The sequence below is a fragment of the Archocentrus centrarchus genome, chromosome 1 (assembly GCF_007364275.1).
Source record: "Archocentrus centrarchus isolate MPI-CPG fArcCen1 chromosome 1, fArcCen1, whole genome shotgun sequence".
Lineage (NCBI taxonomy): Eukaryota > Metazoa > Chordata > Actinopteri > Cichliformes > Cichlidae > Archocentrus > Archocentrus centrarchus.
The window spans coordinates 11,986,591-12,008,881 of record NC_044346.1 but is presented as its reverse complement, the minus strand read 5'-3'; the positions used below and the strand labels follow the sequence as shown (position 1 = coordinate 12,008,881).

The following is a 22,291-nucleotide window of genomic DNA, read 5'->3' as shown; positions in this document are numbered from 1 at the left end:
TCAGGCATGTTAAACTTTAGCAAACACAAACAAAATATAAATCCTTGCTTTAAAACACATAACAAGCATATAGAGTCCATAGACTTTAATCACGACTCAGTAACTGGGTCTGTACTACTACACAGCCCCCACTTGGTGCTTTAGCTTAGCTTTACACTTAGCTCTGATGTCCTCTCATTATCCTGACACACTCACTCTGTCCAATATACTCTTCGCCAGCCACTCGTGCTTCTGTGCTAGACATCTGCTTCCTTTGACAGTTTACTCTCATCATTTTAGCTTTCACAAACAAACACTCGTCTGATTAATCGCCGCGGTCGCCACGGACGCGCATCCGCCATTCTACAATAACAGTGTGGCGATTTGATCCTACCAGACACAAACCTTAAGATCTACTCTTTAGCTCGATCTCTTTGACACTACTGGGCATTTATGATCTATTGCTACTGTTGTCTATCATTTAAGTGTTGTTTACAACCAGCTTACCTGTGGAAATACAGAGAAAGGTTTACTCTCGGAGCGCACTCGCTGTAAAGTCTGCCATTACAACTGACTAGCCTTCTTCTTCTGGCCGTCAGCTGCTAATGCGTTAGGCACCAAGCACCCCCTGCTGGCGGAACTACATATCAACCCAAAACACACATTTAGATGATTTGACAGTAACAAAAAGAGCAATAGTATTTGTCCCAAGCAAATGTGTCCTTTTTATAGAGTAAAAATTAAATGGGGGGGCATCTATTTCTCTACCTCTATCTACACCCAGGTGCCACATGAGCATAATTTAAACCCCACAGCCTACCTGAATATTGTTTCTGACCGTGTCCATCCCTTTATGACCACAGAATCTCAAACTGCAACTATGTGATGCTATCATGTCAATATGGACCAACATTTCTGAGCAATGTGTCTGTGTAGATTCTCAGTCATCCAGGTCATAGTAGTCTCTGGAGCTTGAAAAAGGCGACTGGACTTCTTTTTGTTTCTTGAAGACGTTTCACCTCTCATCCGAAAGGCTTCTTCAGTTCTCAACCAAATGGTGGAGAGACCCAGGTATTTAAACCCCTGTGGGCGTAGTCCCCTGGAGGTGGTTATGACCCTCTATTGATCATGTGCTTGAACACATGTACCTGGGTCTCTCCACCATTTGGTTGAGAACTGAAGAAGCCTTTCGGATGAGAGGTGAAACGTCTTCAAGAAACAAAAAAGAAGTCCAGTCGCCTTTTTCAAGCTCCAGAGACTATTTCTGAGCAATGTTTCCAGCATTTTGTTGAATCTGTGCCACGAAGAATTAAGGAAGTTCTGAAGGAAGACGTGTACTTACAGGGTGTACCTGACATAGTGGCCAGTAAGTGTATAATTTGTATCTATAAGGCCCATAGCCCTGTCCTCAGTATGTCTACACCTGTATCACCCATGGATCTCTGCATACCAGACACAATGTACCATCATCGTCTTCCCTGACCCTGTAAGAATGCATGGCTGATAGTGTGTCAGTGGATAACATATCACCTATAAAAAGGAACCCTCTTGACCACAGTAACAGACAGTAAGAACTGCTTTTACAGCACATGAGAGCTGGTGATAAAAGACCAAACAGATGCCTGCATACATGCACACTCACAAAAACATGCATGCACACAGACACACTAACAGATGTGGGCTTGCTGGCACTTCATAAAGGTCAGCCATCAATAATGCTCTAAATGCATAGACCTTTAAAGCTGACAGAAGAAAGGGCTCTTTCTTTTTTTTAACACAGCTGATAAAATGCTGTTAATGTAACAGAAGTTATAAGATGACACAAACAATAATCACACTTATTGAAGCATTAAACAGCAAAACATTATCAATAATATGCATTATGGTAAAGAAACATGGTTTAAACATAAAAATGTGCAATCTACAGACTGAAAACACTGCATAATATTTAGTAGTTTCAGTATTACTAGCAATTTACATATATGATACATAAAGCTGTGCAAATACAAATAAGATTTTCAGATCTTTACCAAGAGATGTCTCATATGGTAAACAACTCATATTTTGGCTTTCTGCATGATTCTGCATCAACTCACTAGACACTCTCTAATGGCTCTCAAAAGGTTTTAATAATTTATGAAAAATAAGCTGCTTACTTTCACTTATGTTACACCAAATCTGCAGTCTATGTCTCTGTTAGACTGAGACTTAAACGGTTAAAAGGACAGATCATAACAGAAAGGTATAAAAATATAAAAATTCAAATAGATAGATAAAAGAATATTATTGGACACAATCAAAACAAATGGCTAAATGTGTATAAAGATATCTTCTATTGACTATAAAGGACTATATCAAGTTTGTATATTATTTAATAGCTGGGTGTGTAAGAGACAGTAAAACTCAGGGATCAGGAGCTGGGGGTGGGGTAAAACATCGCTTCTAAAGTGAAGGCAATGCATAAGTGCTTTAAATCTGCATTCTTTTTAATAGCCACCAGGGGGTGATACCTGTAGTTGCAAAAAAGGTTTCGGGTCCTACTGAAGTATATGGGAAAAGGGCCCTCTGCTATGACCTCTGTAAACACTTATGTTGCTTGTTTTGTGTCATACTGAATAAAACATCATGTCCATTTGGTAAAGTTTTGTGTCAGAAAGGAGGATGTGACTGACAAGTCGTTAGTCAGTGAGCGTGTGATTTCTCAGTCACCCTGAGAAATCACACCCAAATCGGGTTTCAAAAGACCAAGATGGTGAAAACGCTTTAGGCTTCATAACAGGACTTCAAAAACCAATGGATGATGTTACAGTCTATTGGCAATCTCCATAGAAAATGCCCAACTTCACAACAGAAATAAACATGCTTGCAACCTACGTGCCTACAAATGGTTAGAATCACAATAGCTAATTTACAACATTATGACATCAATATATGATTGGTGATTGTTTTTATATAATTGTCCAGTTTAAATAGTTTTAAAGACTAAAGTCGTGCACGAAGACTCAGGCCACTTTGCGTGACAAGCAGCTGTAGCTGCTAGCTTTCTGCTAGCTCTGCCATAATGGCTACTTACATCTTTTATATACAGCTTATGGTCAGCACTGATATAAAGCCGCAACCATCAAAGCTGAATATTTCCACATAATTAAAGGATTTCACTGCCAAAAAAAAAAAAAATCAAACTTGAACCAGCGGTAACTAGAAACAAGTGCCTACAGCTCACAGCAGGTACATGATAGTTGAAAAATAAACCTTTATTTAAACCTATATGGATAGTGGAAGACAACATGACACACTGTCAGGACAGCACAGATATAAATCTTAACGCTGATTTAGCTTATCCCTAGCAAACAGCTATGAATCACCTCCTATTTAGGCTACGTGCTTTCGCCTGTGTTATTGTCATGGTCTAACCATTAAAACAAACTGTCAGCACCCCGCCTCATATCTGAGGTCAGTCTATTGTGCGTTTCTGCTGCAGATAGAAGGCAAAGTGGCACTTTCCTGTTAGTGAGCAGCACACAGGCCTCCCTGTGTGTGTGTGTGTGTGTGTGTGTCCTCCGCAAACACTGATTGAACCGCGGGCGTTGCCATGGCTACACGCAGACCCAATGAGAAGCTCGCGGTAGACTGTTGCTGAATGAAAATAACAGAGGCCATTTTGCGCACGAAGCCAAGACATCATTCACTAATAACAAAAACGGAAACGGAGGCAGACCCGGTCCATTTCTGGACTGACGCCGCTTCTCCAGAGTCGGTAGAGTTGGGACTGCGGCGCGTCTGGCGCATGTAGTCGAGAAAGAAAGGCAGGCGGTAACTTAATTGTGCCGCCTTCTCCTTGGAGTGTCTTTAAGGAGAGGGGACAGGTCATTTTAACCGCATTGCTGCCCCGAGGCCCAGTGACCCCCGAGAGAGAGGGAGTATCCTTCAGTCAGGGTTGGCAACATCCATGCGCGTTGAAAAACAGGTGTACGGTTTCATCACACGGTAGCTTCCCAGCGGCTGCAGCTCACCGTGTTTGTTTCTTTTGCGCTTGTCCGGGGACTTCACTCATTTCATATGGAAAAGGCTGATTATTAGACGACATGTTTCGGAGTGTGTCTACTGAGGTGGCAGCTGTGTTAAGGTAAGTACACACAGTATCAGCTTTGTTAAAGGGGCTGTATCTGTCTCCCTCCGCGTCTCTCTTAGCAGCTGCTGCAGTGGCAGTAGCCGATCTGACCCGCGGCTCAATTTTTGTGGTAGAGCTGGTAAACAAGGCTATTTGGGGTGTTTTAACTGCCTTACAAGCAGCATTGACCCTACAGTTGTAATTGACGAAACTCGAGAAAATGAATTGGCTTATCCGGGACGCGGTTGGGTCGCCTCGGTTTCCATTAAAGTGCATTCCAGTGGATTGCTGTCTCCAGTGCATTAGAAGAAGATGCGGTCGGGACTGGGAGGAAGGATAAAAAAACCACAAGCTTTTAATCTTTACAAAGAATATTTCTAAAACCGTACCAACCAGCATTATGAGAGCAGTATGGGAAGAACATGCAGCCTCCTTGATAGTTGTAAACATGAACTGAAATATCCACGTTTAACCTAGATCTTAAATGCTTAGGATAATCTCTATTGTTAGCTTTCACTTATGCATTGGTGCAATACAGTTTCCCGCATGTGTAAGAATAAATAAATATATGTAGCAGAGGCGTATCTTCTGAAATTCTTACAATTAGATACAAAAATAACTTCTTCAAGTTTTGTTTTGTACTGATATTGGTACAGTAACACTGTCCCTGCATTTCTTATACTTCATTTTGTGTGTAATATGTAGACCGATGCTGCTGCACAGGGACACCTAAAGTCATCATTGAGTTCCAGTTATTGCCTTATTCCTGAGTTCGTATTCACCTGCCATTAAAGGTTTGTTAGTCACTCTCTATGCAGAAAGGCAGGATGAGAAGCCACAGGACATATTTTAAACTAATCTGCTGCCTGTCTTCCCCAAAACTATTGATAACCCAGTTCAGACAGAAAAGGAAAAAAAAACAAAAAAAAACAAAAGACACTTTTTCTATCCAATCTGGTAACTTGTATAAAGAATGATGTAATGGGGGGGGGGGGGGGATAAGAGGCCAGCAGGAATGGATGGTATCTGTAAGATGCATTTGAATGCTGGGTGAGCAGGGAGAGTGGGGAGGTGTCCAGGATGCACAAAGAGTAACACTATCACTCCGGGAACCGCATACCACTCCCAGTGAGGCCTACCTGTCTACCTGCCTTGTGAGTGCTTTTTGCTGTGTGTATGCACTTTACTGGCGGCGTTTCTGATGTTGTTTGTGATGTATTTCTGTGACTGCATACTTGTGTGTCTGAGAGAGGAAGCAGCACAGCAGGATGCAGTTGGACGAGCAACAGTTGGCTGCTATCTGTCTCGCAGAGAGCCGCCGCACCAATAAATAGACACTTAAATATACACCCATAATGGGGGATCATAGCAATTTGACTTGATTGGTGGTCAGCGAGCCAGAAGCTAACTGTCTCTGTTAATGTTAACTCAGTTGCACCTGCCCGTTTAGAGTGACTGGGAGAGAAGCTGTGTGGTGCATGTGTGTCTGAGGGAGAGTGTGAGAGAAAGAAAGAGGATCAAGGCAGGCTGTCAGGGAATAGGAGAGTGTGATACATTTTCTTCTGAAAATACAGAATGTAACAGTGGGTTACAGTCACAATCACCTTCATTTCACTCTCTCACGCTCACTTTTAATTTTCCCATGTCTGTTCTTTGTTTTGGTGCCCTCGCTTTTCTCATTGTCCCCTCTGCTGTGCTTCCTTCTTTATCTCCCCCTCACTCTGCCCTTCTTCAGAGTCTGATGTCATGGCTCAAGTGGTGTGTGAAAAGTGGTGTGTGCTTGCTCCCTGAGCCCTTTAACAATGTCCTGTAGTGTGCATCATGCAGTCTGGATTTGATGACTTTTTATCTAATCTGCTGAGCCACTTCTTTCTAAAGAAATTCTGTTTCTCTTTTACACAGTGATCAGTCAGTCTTGGTTGCTGAATCAGATTTGAATCCCGGAGTTACTTTATTCTGACAAACACTAAATTGTGGCACAACAAAACAACTTATTTTAAGGTTTGATATGGTCCTGCATTGGTATAAGTATGCTTAGATAACTGGCAATGCAACGAGAAGGCCCCCGAAAGCCACTATGGCATTATGTGCAGGCCAAATGCTGATTGGTGCGCTTGAATGAGGAAAGGCGCAACCATAGTTGAGTTACCACAAAGAGAGAGAAGATGAAAGAAGCATGGATAAGAAACACAACAATGGCTGTGATGGACTGATTGTTTCTCAGTTCCACTCCATTGTAAAGAAGTTCTAGTAGATCATGACTTGACAACTAACAGGAGCGCAAACAAGAATAGCCCACATTACTGGTTGTTCCACATATTTTTGACACTGCCCCCTGGAGACTGTACACAACGACAGCTCACACAGGCCAGCTAAGCTCTGTGTTGCACCTGCAGGCAACCATGCAGGGACCTTAATTCGACCCAGTGTGGCTTGTTTAGCGGTAAGCTTGTACATATGCTTGTGATGTGTAATGATCAAATGTGGAAAAATGGAAATACTTGATTTGACATTTTTTTCTTGCTTTGTGATAAAGAAATGCCTGCTGATTTTAGACAGTCAAGACTTGCTAAAGTGGATTTGACTGTAATCTTTGCATGTATCTACTGTGGAACATGTCCAAACTGTACTGTAGCTGGAAAACGAAAACTCAAAAACTTACACTCAAAAAGAGTAAGTTGACTAGTACATCTTTACCTTTATTTCCACCCAAGAACCTTGCTCAGTTTAATCCTTACATGTCAATACTATTTCAGCAATGGGACCTTCAATCTATTTCAGTAATTGTAAGAGCAACCACAAGTTTCTAAAGATAATGGCTAAACAGCAAATACGCAGTCTGCTCTATTAAAGAGCAGAAACACTGAGTGTACAAAAGCAGACCTGTTACACCCTGATGTTAGTTAAGTGCTGCCAGGTATTTTCAAATTATGGTGAATCTAGAAACGTGAACACACTATAAACCAAATGCTCATGCAACAACACAATTATTTGCTGCTGTAATATCCAGCTCATCATACATGCACGCTCACACATAATGATAAATTTAGTCACCTACTAACCTACCTAATCATTCGTGCCTTTGGACTGTGGGACGAAGCCGGAGCAACCTGAACAAAACCCAAACAGGGACAGGGAGAACATGCAAACTCCTCATGCAAGTGCCCCATCTGACCAGCTGGTTAAAACTTCTTCTCTGAGAGGGCTGACCAGTACACTACTTGGCTGCTCAAGAATGGGCAGATCTGAAAGCATGCTTTACACTGAAGGAGCTGAATACACCAATCATAAAGTTGCTTTGTACTTTTACATGTAAAAAGTTGCTAGCCTATTACATATTGAAGTTCATATTTTCCATTCTGCCGTAACGTGTGTTTTTCTAGCATAGCAAAATGTCAGCACCATCTCTATTAAACAGTATACTGCATTTGTGGATATGGCTTCACTTTTTTGATCTTCTCCCAGATTTAAGTGTTTTCCAGTACGTGACACTTACTACATGCACAGCTCTTCTGCTTTTTATATCCTGCCACTTACTTAACTGGGAATGGCAGGGCCTTGGAGAAGCTGATAATGAATTAGGTGTTGAAACTGTATGGGTGAGAGCATGTCGACACGGCTACTGTAGTCCAGAGTGGCTCATAGGTCAAAGTGTCGGTGTGTTTGAGTGTGAGTTTGTGCCAGTCACTATAAAAATAGTTTGCTTTGGTACTTTAATAAGATCATTACTAAGCTGCTGCTGTGCCCCTTTGCTTTAAATTGTTTTTATAAATCATTCTTCCACATGTGGTACTCAGTAGGACATGCTTCCAAGAGCCAGAATCAAGTTTAAACTGATGAAGATGAATTTGATCAAAAATGAGAAACGCTTGGGGATGTTTGTTCTGATGTTGGTGTAGATCTGACTGGTCATGTTTGTCATGCAGGTTACAGGATTAAATCTATAGTTGATAGAACTTTATTGGTCCCCTGATACTGCCCTGATTTTGGCCCCAAGGTTGCATCATTAGCACCTGTCAGTTGTCAGCTTTTCACCATACCTCAGTGATCCTTGCCACATGATGAGTTGTTTCTGGGGAGCAGCTGCTTTTTGATTATGTTTGTTGACACACTGATCACTGCTGTGGGCTCTCGGGAACCCCACGGTCTGAAGCTTGGGTGTTCGGAAGGCATAGTTGGAGGAGTGTTACTCATCATTGGAGCCATTTGTGCCCATGCAGACAGGATTTTTACATTACTACTTCATCATCTGCACGACGACAGCAGACACAGATAGTGTTGGTCCAGCTCAAGGCTTAGTTCGGTCCATGTTTGATTTAAAAGTTGGCAACCAGTTTGATAGAGTTAGTGATGTTTTTTTTTTTTTTGTTTTTTTTTTCTTTGTGACCTTATGCTTTCTCCGCTACTGTAGATTAATTTAACTACATATAAAAAGCTAGCAGGTTGAAGAGATCCAACCTCACCGTTTGGTGGAATAAAGCTCAAACAGAGCAGAACATCAGTAACTGTAAGGTTAATAATATAAATCTCACTTTATGGAATCAAATACATTTTTTTGTAGTGACAGCCTGGCTCTTCCTGAGCCTTTTCCACACTGTAATTTGTAAGTGGCAGATTCTTGTCCCTATCCTGTTTATTGTTGAATACGGGTTCGAAGTGGATGTGTTGGGTGTTGTCCAAATAGCATATTGCACAGTAGCTGCCTGGCTGGTTTTAGGTATCCAGGCTCTAAATATGACATGCTAATAGCAGTAGTTACATCATCATTCTGGGAATAGCAGGGAGTCTGAGGTCTAGAGGTGCTTCTGGCTGACCTCTCTCCTGTGTATATTCGGCCTGTGTGTGCATGTGTGTGGTCATTTCCAAATATACATTACCATATGGGTTACCCAGCGGGAAGATTATTAATGGTACAGGTGAGTGGTCATATAATTTGTATATTTAGATCCCGGTATGATGTTGACAGTACAAGATGTATTGACATGGACAAAAAGGCAATAAGAAAATGTGCATTTGCATGTCATGTCTATGTGATTTGATTTTCTCATCTCTGAGGGAGCATTCTTGACGGGAAGTCAAGCTGACCGCAACATAAAATGAAAGAAAATCTCATGTGAGCAGGATGTTGACACTCCTGTCAGTTTCTGTGTGGACAAAGCCACTTTACATAGCTCCGAACTGACAACTCTGGCTCCTGTGCGACATAAAAGCTGGGAAGAGGAAATGAGTATATCAAGGTTCTCTTACACCCTTCTCATGCCTAAGGCTGTCCTAACATCTGAAAGGTGTATCTACCTGATGAAGCATTCAACAGAATCACTCTGTGACCTTTTTGGCATTTGTGCATTGTGTGGATGTGAGCTTAGATGTAGTTTGTCTTTACAGGCATGTGTGCGCTTATACCATGTGGTATGCATGCAAACGTGCGTGTGATAAAATAGAGATACTCAGGCCTGTCACTTATCCCCCCCACCCATCCACACTGAGGGGTAACTTTCCAGTCTCATAGACAAGTATGCCAGACTCTGAAAATAGCCGTATCTGATCACTGCTTCACCCAAACAGGGAACTCTCGTTCCCTGTCACTCCCTCTCTTCGGCTCCGTCTCTAACTTTCTCCTCGTTCTGTTGTCTCTCTGCTTCTCAGCTGTTAAACGGGGTGAGATCTGGGAATTAAGCTTGACCAGGAGGAGATACTCATCCTGAGACAGAGAAGAAAAAGTGGAAGCCACGGGGACTTGGACTCACAGCGCCATACGTGACTCTTCTTAGCACGTCTCCAGTCTTTTGGTTTTATGACGGTAAGAGTAACATTTACTTGATGCTTGATGGACTGTTGCACCTGCACTCTGTTTTCTGAAGTGGGGGAGGATTTCATTTCACTGGTGTTCACAGGAGAACCTTTTTTATTAAATCTGATTTTTTTTTTTTTTAAATAATAGTTTGGATTAGAGTGTGCAGGGTATACTGACCTTTCTAATCCATGCTTTCAGTATATCTTAGACTGTTTCTTCAATGTCACTCTTGAAGGTGCGCAGATATTGCAGCGCCGTCTACTCAGTTGTCATGTGTCTATATTTACTTGTTATGAACACACGATGCTTTAAAAAGATGCAAATTAAAAGAGATCTGAATAGCTTTTACAGCCCAGACACCCAAAGGGAATTTTATTTATTTGTGCTGCCAAAACCAAAAATTACAGCCCGAGAGTAGAATTTTTGTCTTTTGTGACGGTGGACAGAGGAAATGGTGTCGAATAAAAACAGTGGTTTCTACCGCGGTCACTTCAGAAATAGCTTCAGAAAAAAAGCTTAGATTACAGTTTCAAATGTTAACCTTTTAAGTATGACCTTATCAGGTTTTTATGTATTCATGTGTTTGTAAATATATTTCTTAGAACCCCATAACCTCTTACTTTTTTGCCCCAGAATTCTTTCCCGCTTCTGTCCCTTTTACATACTTCGTTCTCTTGTTACACCCTTTTTTCATGGTTTCTTATTTCCTATTCAACAAAGGCCATGCACCAATCCCTCCATTAGGCCAATCTCAGAGGTGTTGTGGAATGTCACCTTGACCCCTTGGGTACACAGTAAGGGGTGGTTCCCAGCCTCGGTTCGTATCGTGGGCCGCTGGATTTGTTTTCTTCCGGATCTCACGTACAGAGTCACTTTGTGTGTTCCTTGCAAACATCACAAGCTAGCTTCTTTTTGTTTTATGTGTATCAGTAGTCATACATATACACACTTCATTCTAGACTCATTGAAACTGTGATTGCAGAAGTCAGCTGTTGTAAATGTTTTTGGTTAAATATAAGATGGAGATTTGATGATTGTTTGGTTACAGCTGTGTCGTGTAGACTGGCAGGTCTATGAAGGTTTTATTAGAAAGATACTCAAATTAGACTGGAATGAAGTCAATGATGATTGTTTGGTTTTTTTCCAGTACCTAAGTTTTAAAATTAAGTATAGAATATTTTGTGGCACTTATGATTAGAGCTTACCAGGGCTGTACACAAATACTGTTGTTTGAACCCTTCTCTTCCTTGTTTATAAATGCAAAAGTAAAAGATATCAATTTGTTTCTTTTACTGAATAAAATCAAATGCAAAGCTCTTATTTGTGGAGCTTATACAAATAAGTAAAAAAAAAACACATCTTTTTCATTCCATTTGACATAAACTCTGTTTATGTCTTTAAAAAAAATACTACAGCTATAGATCAGTACTTGCTGTCTAGAACAACCTGTTACACTTAGCACCAGTAAACCTCTGAGAGAAGCAATGAAAATGTGCATTACACTTTAAGATCCACTATTAAAGCCCTGATATCAGAAACCTTGAGTAATGTCACTTTTCTGTCTGAGACATGTTTATGAATTTTCTGCTTTAAGTTGATAATAATTTTGGGCCTTTAACCTGCATGAGAGATCCCCAGAGAGATTTTTCTACTGTCCTGGACCACCTCAGAGGTTAAAAGGTCTCATCTAATGGCATTAAAAATAGCGCCCCTGCTAATCAAGTTCCTCTTATCTTCATGCTTGACACTTAACACTGGTACCTGGGGAATCCAGACTATGTATGGGGAATTTAATCTTGGCCACAGCAGATAGCCCTGCCGCTTTAGTGCACCTCTTGTCTCAAATCAAAAAACATATTTTCAAACCATGACCCTATTTGTCTTCAAAAAGTGTTCTGAATAAACAGATTTGTTATACATATTGTAATTTGGAGTTTTGTTTGTAGTCATCTCTCCAAGGTGTCATATGTTTGCATGTTTTCAGTATATATTTCTTTACATTTCTTTGCCTGATCTTCCTCCTTCACCCTCGAGGTAGGAGTGTTTACTTGCGGTGTTTGAAAAAGCTCATTTCTGCATTCTCTGCAGACTCTAAGAAAAATATACCACATTACTTCTTTTGTTGCTTTATAAAGTCTACACTGGCTGTATTGTAATGAATAGTTTTCTTCTTCAGCTGACGGCATTGCAGTTTAAGCATCATATTTTAAACTCAAAATGTTTCAGATTCCAAGCTGACCAACAGTTGTTCTTCCTTCACTCAGAAAACTGATGCCAAAACAGGAGCCTGACTATGAACACTAACTCAAAATGACAAGACAGGAAACGCTGAGCTTCATCTTTGGAACTGCTGTGGCATTTAGCCTCAAGTTGCACTGTCCTCACATTTGCCCACTGTGTTATCGCCTTGTAGCTGTGCCTGTATTAGCTTGTTGTGTTGGGTCCAGTCTGAATAATGAGGTTCTATAGTGCTGTAATCACTGTGTGTAGGACTAATCTTCAAGAAGTAGGCAAGAAACTGTGGCAGCTCTAAATGTATTGTTTAGTGGTGATGCTACGGTGTGTCCTCAGATGGCTTTTGCTGCAGAGCTTACATAATGCAACTAATATAATTTTCCATTTTCAGTAGCATGCCATTTATTTTGCACTTGCTTCACTAAACACAACACAATAGGATCCTTTTTTCTTTATCGCTTGATTTTGTTTGAATTTCTATGTATCTTTTTTTAATCTCTATTTCCTTCTCTGCCAGCATCAGAGCAGTGAGCGCATCGTAAATTCTATATAAGACGGCTAAGATAACAAACCTACAAGTGTCACATCCAATTCATTCTTCTTCTCCCATATCTCCATCTCACAGTACCAGGGCTTGTGTTACATAATTGCATTAGTGCTCTCGGGCCAGTGGCCCTGCTCGTTAGCGTCGTTGTGATGCAATCTGAAGAACACACGGCCCTCTGTTGTTTGCAGTATGGGCAGTGAGTGGGCACGCAGGGTCAATGTGTTGACCTCCCCTGTCCATTCATACAGCCAAAGGGGGGGGTCCACTAATGAGTGGCAAGGTTGAGCAAACAAGGCTGATAACAGAAACTTTGTTGGAAGTGGTTGTTGTTCAACTAGTGGCAATAATGTGTTGGTAGAACAGTAACATGGCACCAACAAAACAATCCTGCATCTAACAACAAGTAGTTTAGTGAGAGTTTGTGTGAGAGGTTGAAAACAGTGTTTTACACAAGGATTGAAGCCATTAGTTTTGCACTGTGGAAAAGTTTCTCCTTTTTTTTAAAAAACAAAAATCAGATTTTTAATGGTGTAGTCGGGTATTTAACATACTTCTAACAGGCTGGAGTGTGAGGCCTAAACTGTTTAATGGTTCAAGTAATCCGCTTTCCTAAATTGAAATGCAGGTCAGAAGTTTCTAGAACTATGCAGCAATGGCAGCGAGTTGAAACAATAGCAGCTCAATCATATGAATGGGAAGTGACCAGCACATTAGCAGGAATCATTCTGATGTGTCCATTAAAGGGTTTTTAACACTGCAGCTCAGCAAAGGTTTTTGACACGTGCCTCTGTGTTAAAGTGCTTAAAAACACCGTGACATGGATTAATTAGCACTTTCTCAATGTGATATTTAAATTGAATTCGTTGCCAACATGATTATATTTTTGATTACTTTTTCAGGACATGCCTATGTGTGACTAACTTTATGCCAAAAAACTAAGAGTTTTAGACAAAAACTAGGCTTGATTTATGCTCTTGATTATTTGGAAAAGGAAACTGTTACATGCTCTTAAAGTTCAAGCAAGAAACTTGAAATAACAAGCCCCCTCTCCAGCTCTACTTAAAGACTTATAAACTGTTGAAACGCTAACTTGCTTTTATTTATTTATTTATTTTTTCTAGGCTGATGTCTAGCCTGGAAAAAGTGTCCATTTAAAGCACGGTGGGCAATTCTTTATTCTATTTTGATTCTTTATTTTCTTTCACCACAATCCCACACTCCCCACATTTTCACCACAAAAATGCTGCACTAACCCCCCCCCCCCCCCCCCCCCCCCAAAAAAAAAGAAACTTGGCTTCGTTTCAATAATTAAGGAATGAAGCAATTCCACATTCTGCCTTTTTTGGAGGGGTTATTGTCCCTGTCAGTTTGGTTTCAGGCTGGCCATGTCTTGACTGAGATTTATGTTGGCTCTCCAGGGACCCTCTGTTAAAAAGGGGTTTGTGTTCTCTGATTCCTCCTAGAAGGATTTTCCAGATTTCTCTGTTTGTTGTAGTTATATAAGCAACAAATGCACTGGCCTGGTAATACCTAGAGCGCATATTGCAGCACATTTCAATTTTAAACAGACAAATGAAGTCAAAGAAGACAGTGGTGTGGTTACATTTTATTAAAACAGATGGTCAGAAAATCAAAAGCAAACTTTGAAGCATTTTCCAAATCACAGATCAACATCCAACATGGTAGGTCATCATAAAAAATAGCAGGCTGACTTTTTTGACATCTTTCGTGTTTAAAACTTGAAGTGCAAATATATTAAAATTAAGTTTGACATGTTTGGTCAAATAATTGCTTTATGAGGAGAGGCACAGCCAGCATCAGCTTCAGTGGTGTAAGTATCGGCTAGTAGCAGTAAGTACTGTACAGCCAGACCAAGCCTCTGCTCACCAGTTAATATGTAGTAGTTTTTTTGTTTTTTCTTTCTGTTTTTCTGACATCATATGAGTCAGGTCAGTTCTGAGTCTGTTTATCATTTCTGTGTAGAATGCAGCAATTTATGCCAGCTATTAAATGTATTTATTATTCATAGGTCAAACACATAGAATGGAATCATGGCATTGATTTACTTTTTTTTTTCCCTCCATGATCAATTGATTGCTTAAAGAGAACATACGGTTTCAGCCTTTGTGCCTTAGTGTAAATGTAATAAAAGCTGCCACTGCAGAAGACTGGCTTGTTGTTCTGCATTCACACAGACTTTCTGGTTGTATATGAAACACCAAGGTGTGGTTGTGTGACTGTTTTTGGCACAGATGTTCCTCCTGTAGTGGGAGATCCAGTGGTTTTTAATGCTCATATACAGCACTTTTAACAGATTTGCTGAGAAGTTTAATCTGTTGACATTCTGTGAGTGCCTCTCGGTAAGTGACCACTCCACTACCAGGACCTTTGAGGCTGAACTATCCTCATCTCTAATGACTGTTCACACTCTCCTGGTGATAACCCTCATACACACACTCCTGTCCTTAAATCTGTTAAGTGTGGTGGTCAATATTTGTTTAAATGTAGTTATAGCTTATAAGGAAACATAATTAACCCTAATAAGGTCAGTCTTTGCAGGCACAGGATATTAAAAAGTGCTTCTGTAACTTCTTTAAGTACTCCCTTTGAAAGATGGTGACACATTTATTCTTAAGACTTTTGTTTTGTCTATGTCAAAGCATGTCAGTGACTAATGTAATCCTGGCCAACACTCTTTCAGGGAATTTTTCACAGCAACCTAAGGAAATGATTACTTTTTTGTTAATATTGGCAAAGACACTGGTTCCTTCCAGTCTCTGGTGGTCCAGCTTTGTTGTGCTCTCTCTACTTTGATTTTATGAGATAATTAAAACAGCACTCAGACCAATTACGCATGGAAATTCCCATACGTTTACTCAAACTTATCGGTTGTTTTCAGAAGCCCGTTTATGTCAACAAGAGACTTATCAAGTCAACAATATTAGAACTCTTCCTGTTTAAAATGTCCGTGTCATCAAGGGAAGGAAAATTAAGAAAACCGCTCATGGTGAGAAGCTCAGATTAGCAAAAATCTTTTTTCTAATACAGACACAAAACAGCACAAACTTCCTCTTACAGTAACAGTCTCTTGTGTATACAAAGCTTAAGCACTATTAGTCCACTAATACAAACCAGATAGGTCCCAGAGGGCTGCTAAACAGACTAATGAGACTATATGGGCCTGATGCTGGACATCACAGCTTTCTGCAGCTTATAGCTCTGAGTTGTATATTTGCAGCCCCACAGCTATTACACTCAGTAATTATATACACACTGGTCTCCAGAGTGGCCTACCAATGCCTAAATTACAGTCAGTGGATAAACCACGGCAAAGTAAAAAATGGCTCAAAAGAAACTTAACATACCAACGTGCTTTGACCTGCAAAAAGTAGCACAAGATTCAAAAACATCTTGTTGGAAAATAAAGTCCTCTTTTTTTTTTTTTATTATTGAATATTTATTTAAGGGTTTGAGAACTGACACACAGAATATCAGATGTTTGGTCTGTCAACATTTATTCCCAGGCTTCTTTTTCAAGGAACACAGTAAGCATTTTGGAACAGTATTTGCAGAATATTTGTGGGAATATTTTTCACATAGAGTGAGGCGCATGCTAAAATGCTGCTAATGGTTTAACCCGGGCTTTAGAGAGGGCTGCTAGATTATAGTTAAAAGCTTAAAACAGTCTTTCTGGACAAGTAGGCAGAGTTGATCTGAGGTGTTGAGCCCAGAGTGTTTTTCTTCCAGTGTCTAGCCATAATATTACACCATGGACACAGCTGCTGTGTCGCCGCTGATCTGTCCCCGAGAAACATGATGCTGTTTATAATTTGACCATCATTTGGACGCCGACAGCCTGCGACGCCAGACCCATGATTTACCCCCGGGTGCCTGTGTGTGTGTGTGTGTGTGTGTGTGTGTGTGTGTGTGTGTGTGTGTGTGTGCGCGCGCGCGCACGTTTGTGTGTGTGTGTGTGTGCGCGCGCGCACGTGTGGTTGTTTCTGAGAGAAAGATTTATGAGGACACACAGTATGAGGTTGAGGATTAGGTCTTGAGGAACAGAAAGTATCCCATGTTCATGAGTTCATGCAGACCAACATTAACTGTTTAGAAAAACAAAACAGTGGATATGGGAAAATGAATTTGTATACAGGTTAGCTTCTATGTGGGCTAATGTTGTAAGACATGGTATTTCAAAAATACTGTGTCAAGAAGAATTCAGAACAAAAAGGAATTGTAAGTAAACATTACTTCACAATGTGAAACGTAACCATTTCCAGCTCGCATTGAGCGATAAGCAGGATACATCCTATATTTTTGGTTACCTAATTAATATACTCTTGTTTCATTCCAGCTCAGGGTGAATCTCTGCTTATGTAATGCTGCTGTCTTATGCTTTCTGTTTTACTGTGTGTCTACTCTTCTCTGAAACAGATGCACACAGGGCTGAGCAAAAACCTTACCTGATATTTGGCCCACCACATGTTCCATCTCATCTTGTACACTTCTGGACGGTTTTGAAGTCACTGTGTAGCAGTCATATTTTATTCCCTTGCACTTGTGGATCCAAACAGCGCTCCTTTAGCTTGTTTTTCATTTGGGGAAGTGGTGGAAGTTGCAGGGAGCAAAGCTTGGAGAGTGGTCCAGGTGCCGAGTGAAGATTGTGTTTGTGTAGCTAGAAAATACAGTTACAGTACAATTGACAGTCTCTACCTGGGGGGGCGAAGTCATGATGCAACTGAGAACTGCTCAGGCGTAGCTGTCATCATCAGGGAGGATGCTCCTCGCAAAATTTGAGTGCGGTTAAAACAGAATTTGAAGTTTACTCTCTGTAAAGAGAATAAAAAAAGGTGATTTAAAAGGATGACCTTTAGAGTGTCCAAATATAAATCACACAGGCCTAAAGACCGGTTGGCAACCTCCAGTTTGTGGGGGTCTATTCCCTGATAGACTGATGAGTGGTCGCTGGAGGTTGGTGGCTGATTCCTGATTAAAATCAGTCACAAAGACGGTGCTGCACAAAAAACCTCCTTGTGACTGCTTTAATCAGCAGCAGATTGCTGCAGTCGCCTGTCGTTTGCATGGATGATGCTGCAAAAGTGCGACGGAAACCGGAAACAGAGAACGTTTCGTCTTAAAGGTGAAAATTGTGCTTTACCGCTGCAACCAAGAGGTATCAAAACGTTTACTTTGGAGGCAAACATTTTCCATTTCTGGTTTGCATCCCACTCTTCAGCTACTATCGCTTAGCACGTAGTTTGCAAGTGTTTGCAGACAAGTCGGCATCTTCCATGCAAATTACCTTTCCATGTTTTTGAATTCTCTGTATATGACTGCATTGCCTTACATCAGATTTTGGAATTTTGGACAATATATTATTATGAAACTTAAAGACCCTTTTGATTTTTTTTTTTTTTTTTCTAATTATACCACAAATGATTTTTGGTTGCTGATACATGTTCCATACTGTTTGTTTGTTTGTTTGTTTTAAATTACAATGACATAAACATGAAATAATACATAATAAATGTTTCTTAATTACTTCAAACATAGTCTGGTATTAAAATTAAATAATACACATTATTATGTGTATTAAATATGTTCTTATAATAAAAAGTATGTATACGTTTTTACCTTCTTTTCAAGCCTCTGGAGTTGTGAGCGTGGTCAAATATGTACTAATGTTGGATCATCCACATAGTGCCACTCATCACTAGAGCCAACTGCTGAGGCAGTTTACACATTTATGTCAGAATACAGTTGCATACCTTCTCCCAAATAAGCACCAGTAAATGGCAGCTGTAATTATAAGGACTTACATGTCGATGTGCAGTGAGTATAGTGTTGAAACAAATGTCTGGTGATGCATGTATTCTGTAGATGAATATAATCCCTGTTTCACCCTTTTTAACAAACTGGCAGTGTACAGCTATGGGGCATGCAGTCCAAACATCTGTGCATTTCACTCCTCAGCACTAAAAATAGAAAGATAACCGAGTTAAACAAAATTAGGCAACATTAGCCATATGTGAGTCTTAATTATTTGGATAACCGGTATGCATGATCCCCGCTGCAGCCACTGCAGTTTGTCAGTTATAATAGTTCTTTGCCTTTGGCTTTTGATGTGTGTTCTATTACTATCACTCATATACCCAAGAGTTTTAAGAAAAAAAAAATACTTCATGCAGCAAGAGACAGACACAATGCTGTGGTTATGTAACCATGTAGACATGATATTTCATTTCATTTATCAGTGCCACTTGGGTTATTTAGTTAATCTGTGCGCTGTAAAGAACTTGCTAAGATCATGTCTCGCATTGAGCTGGAAGAAGGTATGATTGGGCATTTGAATTCAGGGGGTTAAGGCACATCAGCAGTAAAGATAATTTGTTGGTGTTTTGGTTGGGTCTAGTTTTACGACTCGACAATTGGGTCACTTTTTTACATCAGCACTGTGTCGAGTTGACGATCATCTGTCCGATATTTTTCAGCTTTCATGTGCTGGAAGTCTTCAACTTAGACTTGAGCATAAATCTTCACTACAGAAAAAATATGTACAACTTATAGTCTGCAAACAGCTTTCTTACTCCTCAGCACTATTCATTTCTCAAATTCTTTGGGTCATGCTAAATGAAGCCATTATTTTGTTGCTACAATCTAAAGCTATGCTTGTCAGAAAACTGTTTTTTTTCCTTTTCTTTTTTCAAAGTTTATTGCTCGTTATAAGTGCAGCGTGATATACAGTACTTCATGTTTCCAAAAATCCCATTATACCCACAGCCTGCCATCATTTCTCACAGAGTGAAACAAAGCCAAATTAGTCAGCACAGTAAAAGCTAATCACAGTCATATGCTTGCCGTTGTTGCAGTGAGGGTAAAGCAGGTGCCACTCTAGAGTTTTGTGTTTTAGCATTGGCATCTCCAGAATTTTCTTTTGGAGTTTCACCCTTAAGAAGATGTATTTGAGCTCTTCGTAGGGAAAGAAAAGGATTATTAACTATTACAAAATTGAGTCTTTGTCTAAAATACTTTGGATTTTTATTTGTTTTTTTGTTTTTCAGGAAAGTGTGTGCCCCTGCTGTCAATCAGTAAGAAGTGCTCTTCAAAATGAATACAGGTATGTATATAAAAACAAGTACAAAGTACAGCATTTCCGGGACCTTATGTGGTTTACCAGCCATGGCAGTGTAGTTGCTGTTATTTGTACTTACCGTCTGTGTGTGTGTGTGTGTGTGTGTGTGTGTGTGTGTGTGTGTGTGTGTGTGTGTGTGTGTGACATCATGGCATAATGTAACTACTGTAGCAGGAACTCCCACAAAGGCAGCTTTAAGAACTTTGGCAGGTGTTTATGTGTGTGTATAAATGCCTGTGGACAGATTATGTCAACACAATGGTGTTTCAACTCTGCAAGATGCTGTCACAAAACTTTACAGGTGTGTAGTTGACATCCTAATGAAGGCCTATTTAAAAGATGAGCGTGCCTGAGAAGCCCTTGGTGTCAAGATGGTTTCTAAACAATTTTGTTTAAATGTGCTAAAATACAACCAACAAGACAATAACTGATTTGATCTGCAGTCAAAATAAGTTTATTTTTCAAGCTTTTACTATAAAATTATATCTTTTGAGATCGCAGAGTATGGGTGTGAAATTGCTAGAGCCATGCATGAAAAAAATTAGGCAAATCTATCAAGAAAGAAAAAGTGTTTATCTGTCTGTGATCATGTCATAAACATATGATCATTAATTTTGGACCTATTATTTTTTTTGTCTGTACTATGATTTTTAAAAAAATTTTTTTTTTAAACCTAATTCAGAATCATTTGAGGTCACTGAATTTAAAAAGGACTAATGTCTGACTTTATCTCTTTATTTAGGTTAGTGTAAGCTAATACAGTAAAAAATATTTACTTTGAGTTGTTCAGTTTTGCATTTCTGATGTTTGCACAGCTTTTTCCTATTTTTCTATGAGCTGTAGTAAAAATCATCAACTTGAAATGCATGTGCTTTTGCCTCTACGCGTTTGCATTATTTTCCTGGCTGAATGCATTTGTTTCTGGCTGTATTCATGTCAGTGTGTATGCATGTGCATGGGTGCTTCTGCTTTTTGCCTCTATGATCATCTGCCTGGCTGTGATTTCTCAGATAGCGGAGGATGTGCTCGCAAAAGCGTGGCCTTGTCACTCATGCTCTCTCCCATGAAGAGGGTCCAGAGCTCACCAAATCTAGCCACAGGTACTAACACGCACTCTCAGAAATACAAATTAACACTGTTTCCCAAATAACTAAAATAAAGGCAACTCCAAGTGTTGGCTGGGCCAAACTATTGGTGAAGGACATGAGGTAAGTCTGAGTGGCTTGTTGTTGCTGAAAATCCTGTTATGGCTTGAACATATTTGAAATACTTTGAAATGGGCTGTGGCTGCCTCAGTATGCTTAAGCAATGTTTGGATTGTGGGATGCTATTTTTCTAATCGATTCATTGTGTAATTCTTTCATTTCCTTTTGTTCAGGCGCCTCTTTTCATTCCTGAATCATTCATACATTATACTGTACCTACCTGCTGCTGTTTTTCTGCTTCTTCCTTTTGAAAGCTATATAGATATTAATGATCTCACATCCCACAGTGTCTTCACCCTCTATATGTATATTTTATCTTACTCTTGTCAAAATTTTTAATAACTGTTTTTTTTGTTTTTTGTTTCTTTTGTTTGCTGTCTGTGTGTGTGTGTGTGTGTGTGTGTGTGTGTGTGTGTGTGTGTGTGTGTGTGTGTGTGTGTGTGTGTGTGTGTGTGTGTGTGTGTGTGTGTGTGTGTGTACAAGAATGACATCATTCTGATTCATTGAGGTTCAGGTTTCTGTAATTAATATTGCATTAGATTCACCACACAGTACAAATGTTTGGGAATTCCATGTCAAATTAGATTAAATTTACTTGATTTTATTTTTAGTCAGAAGAAGCAAATTCAGTAAACATGTTTAAAAAAAAAGCCTTACTTCAAATGCTGATATTTTTAATGTTTTTAATGCAAAAAAAGGAAGAATAAACACAATTTTTGGCATATTGTTATTATAGCTTTTTATCTCACATATTTTCAATGTGGGCTTTTATGGACTTTCCTCAAAGCTCAAACTTGCATTTCTTGAAGTGGTTCATAGTGGATTTTAACGCCCGCTTTAGATGATGGTCCTGTTGTAGCGTGAAACAGGAAAATTACTTCAACAATGAGTTTTCCGTGTCCTCTGTCCTTTAAGCTGAAAACAACCTCAGGAGGAAATGTTTAGAGCAGTTGTAGCATGCAGGGAGGAGAAATCATTAGGTGTTAAAAATGCAGCAGAAGCTGCTCTTTGTTATTAGTGTGAATTTTAACATGTTTGCACAGTAGGAGAATACTGGAATTTGTTACAAAGATGAATGTAAGGAAACACACTCAGCCGTGTTGCTTCTTATTGCTGTGTCCTCTCTTTTCCTCAGGGAGTGATTCTCACTCATCAGACTTGGGTAAGTGCCCAATCCTTTTGGTGATTAATGGTGGAACACTCCTAATACTGCCCATGACCCACAGGAAAAAAAAAAAAAAGCTATAAAACTTCCCATATGGACCCAGCAAAACTTAATCAGAAAACA

General features: G+C 39.8%; 1 protein-coding gene across 14 annotated transcripts in view; it reads left to right on the top strand.

Annotated features, from left to right (window-relative positions):
- Window positions 1-3,597: 3,597 nt before the first annotated feature.
- The window catches only part of sorbs2a (sorbin and SH3 domain containing 2a), a 53,326-nt gene continuing 34,632 nt past the window's right edge, over window positions 3,598-22,291 (top strand). For 13 of the 14 annotated variants that reach the window (XM_030733430.1, XM_030733850.1, XM_030734012.1 and 10 more), the window contains exons 1-5: window positions 3,598-4,105; window positions 9,737-9,890; window positions 19,728-19,783; window positions 20,809-20,898; window positions 22,139-22,165. In XM_030733430.1, coding sequence (XP_030589290.1) covers window positions 19,774-19,783; window positions 20,809-20,898; window positions 22,139-22,165 — 127 coding nt within the window. In that variant the 5' untranslated portion in view covers window positions 3,598-4,105; window positions 9,737-9,890; window positions 19,728-19,773. The remainder of the gene's footprint in view (window positions 4,106-9,736; window positions 9,891-19,727; window positions 19,784-20,808; window positions 20,899-22,138; window positions 22,166-22,291) is intronic. The other variant, XM_030733261.1, reaches the window with a different exon arrangement.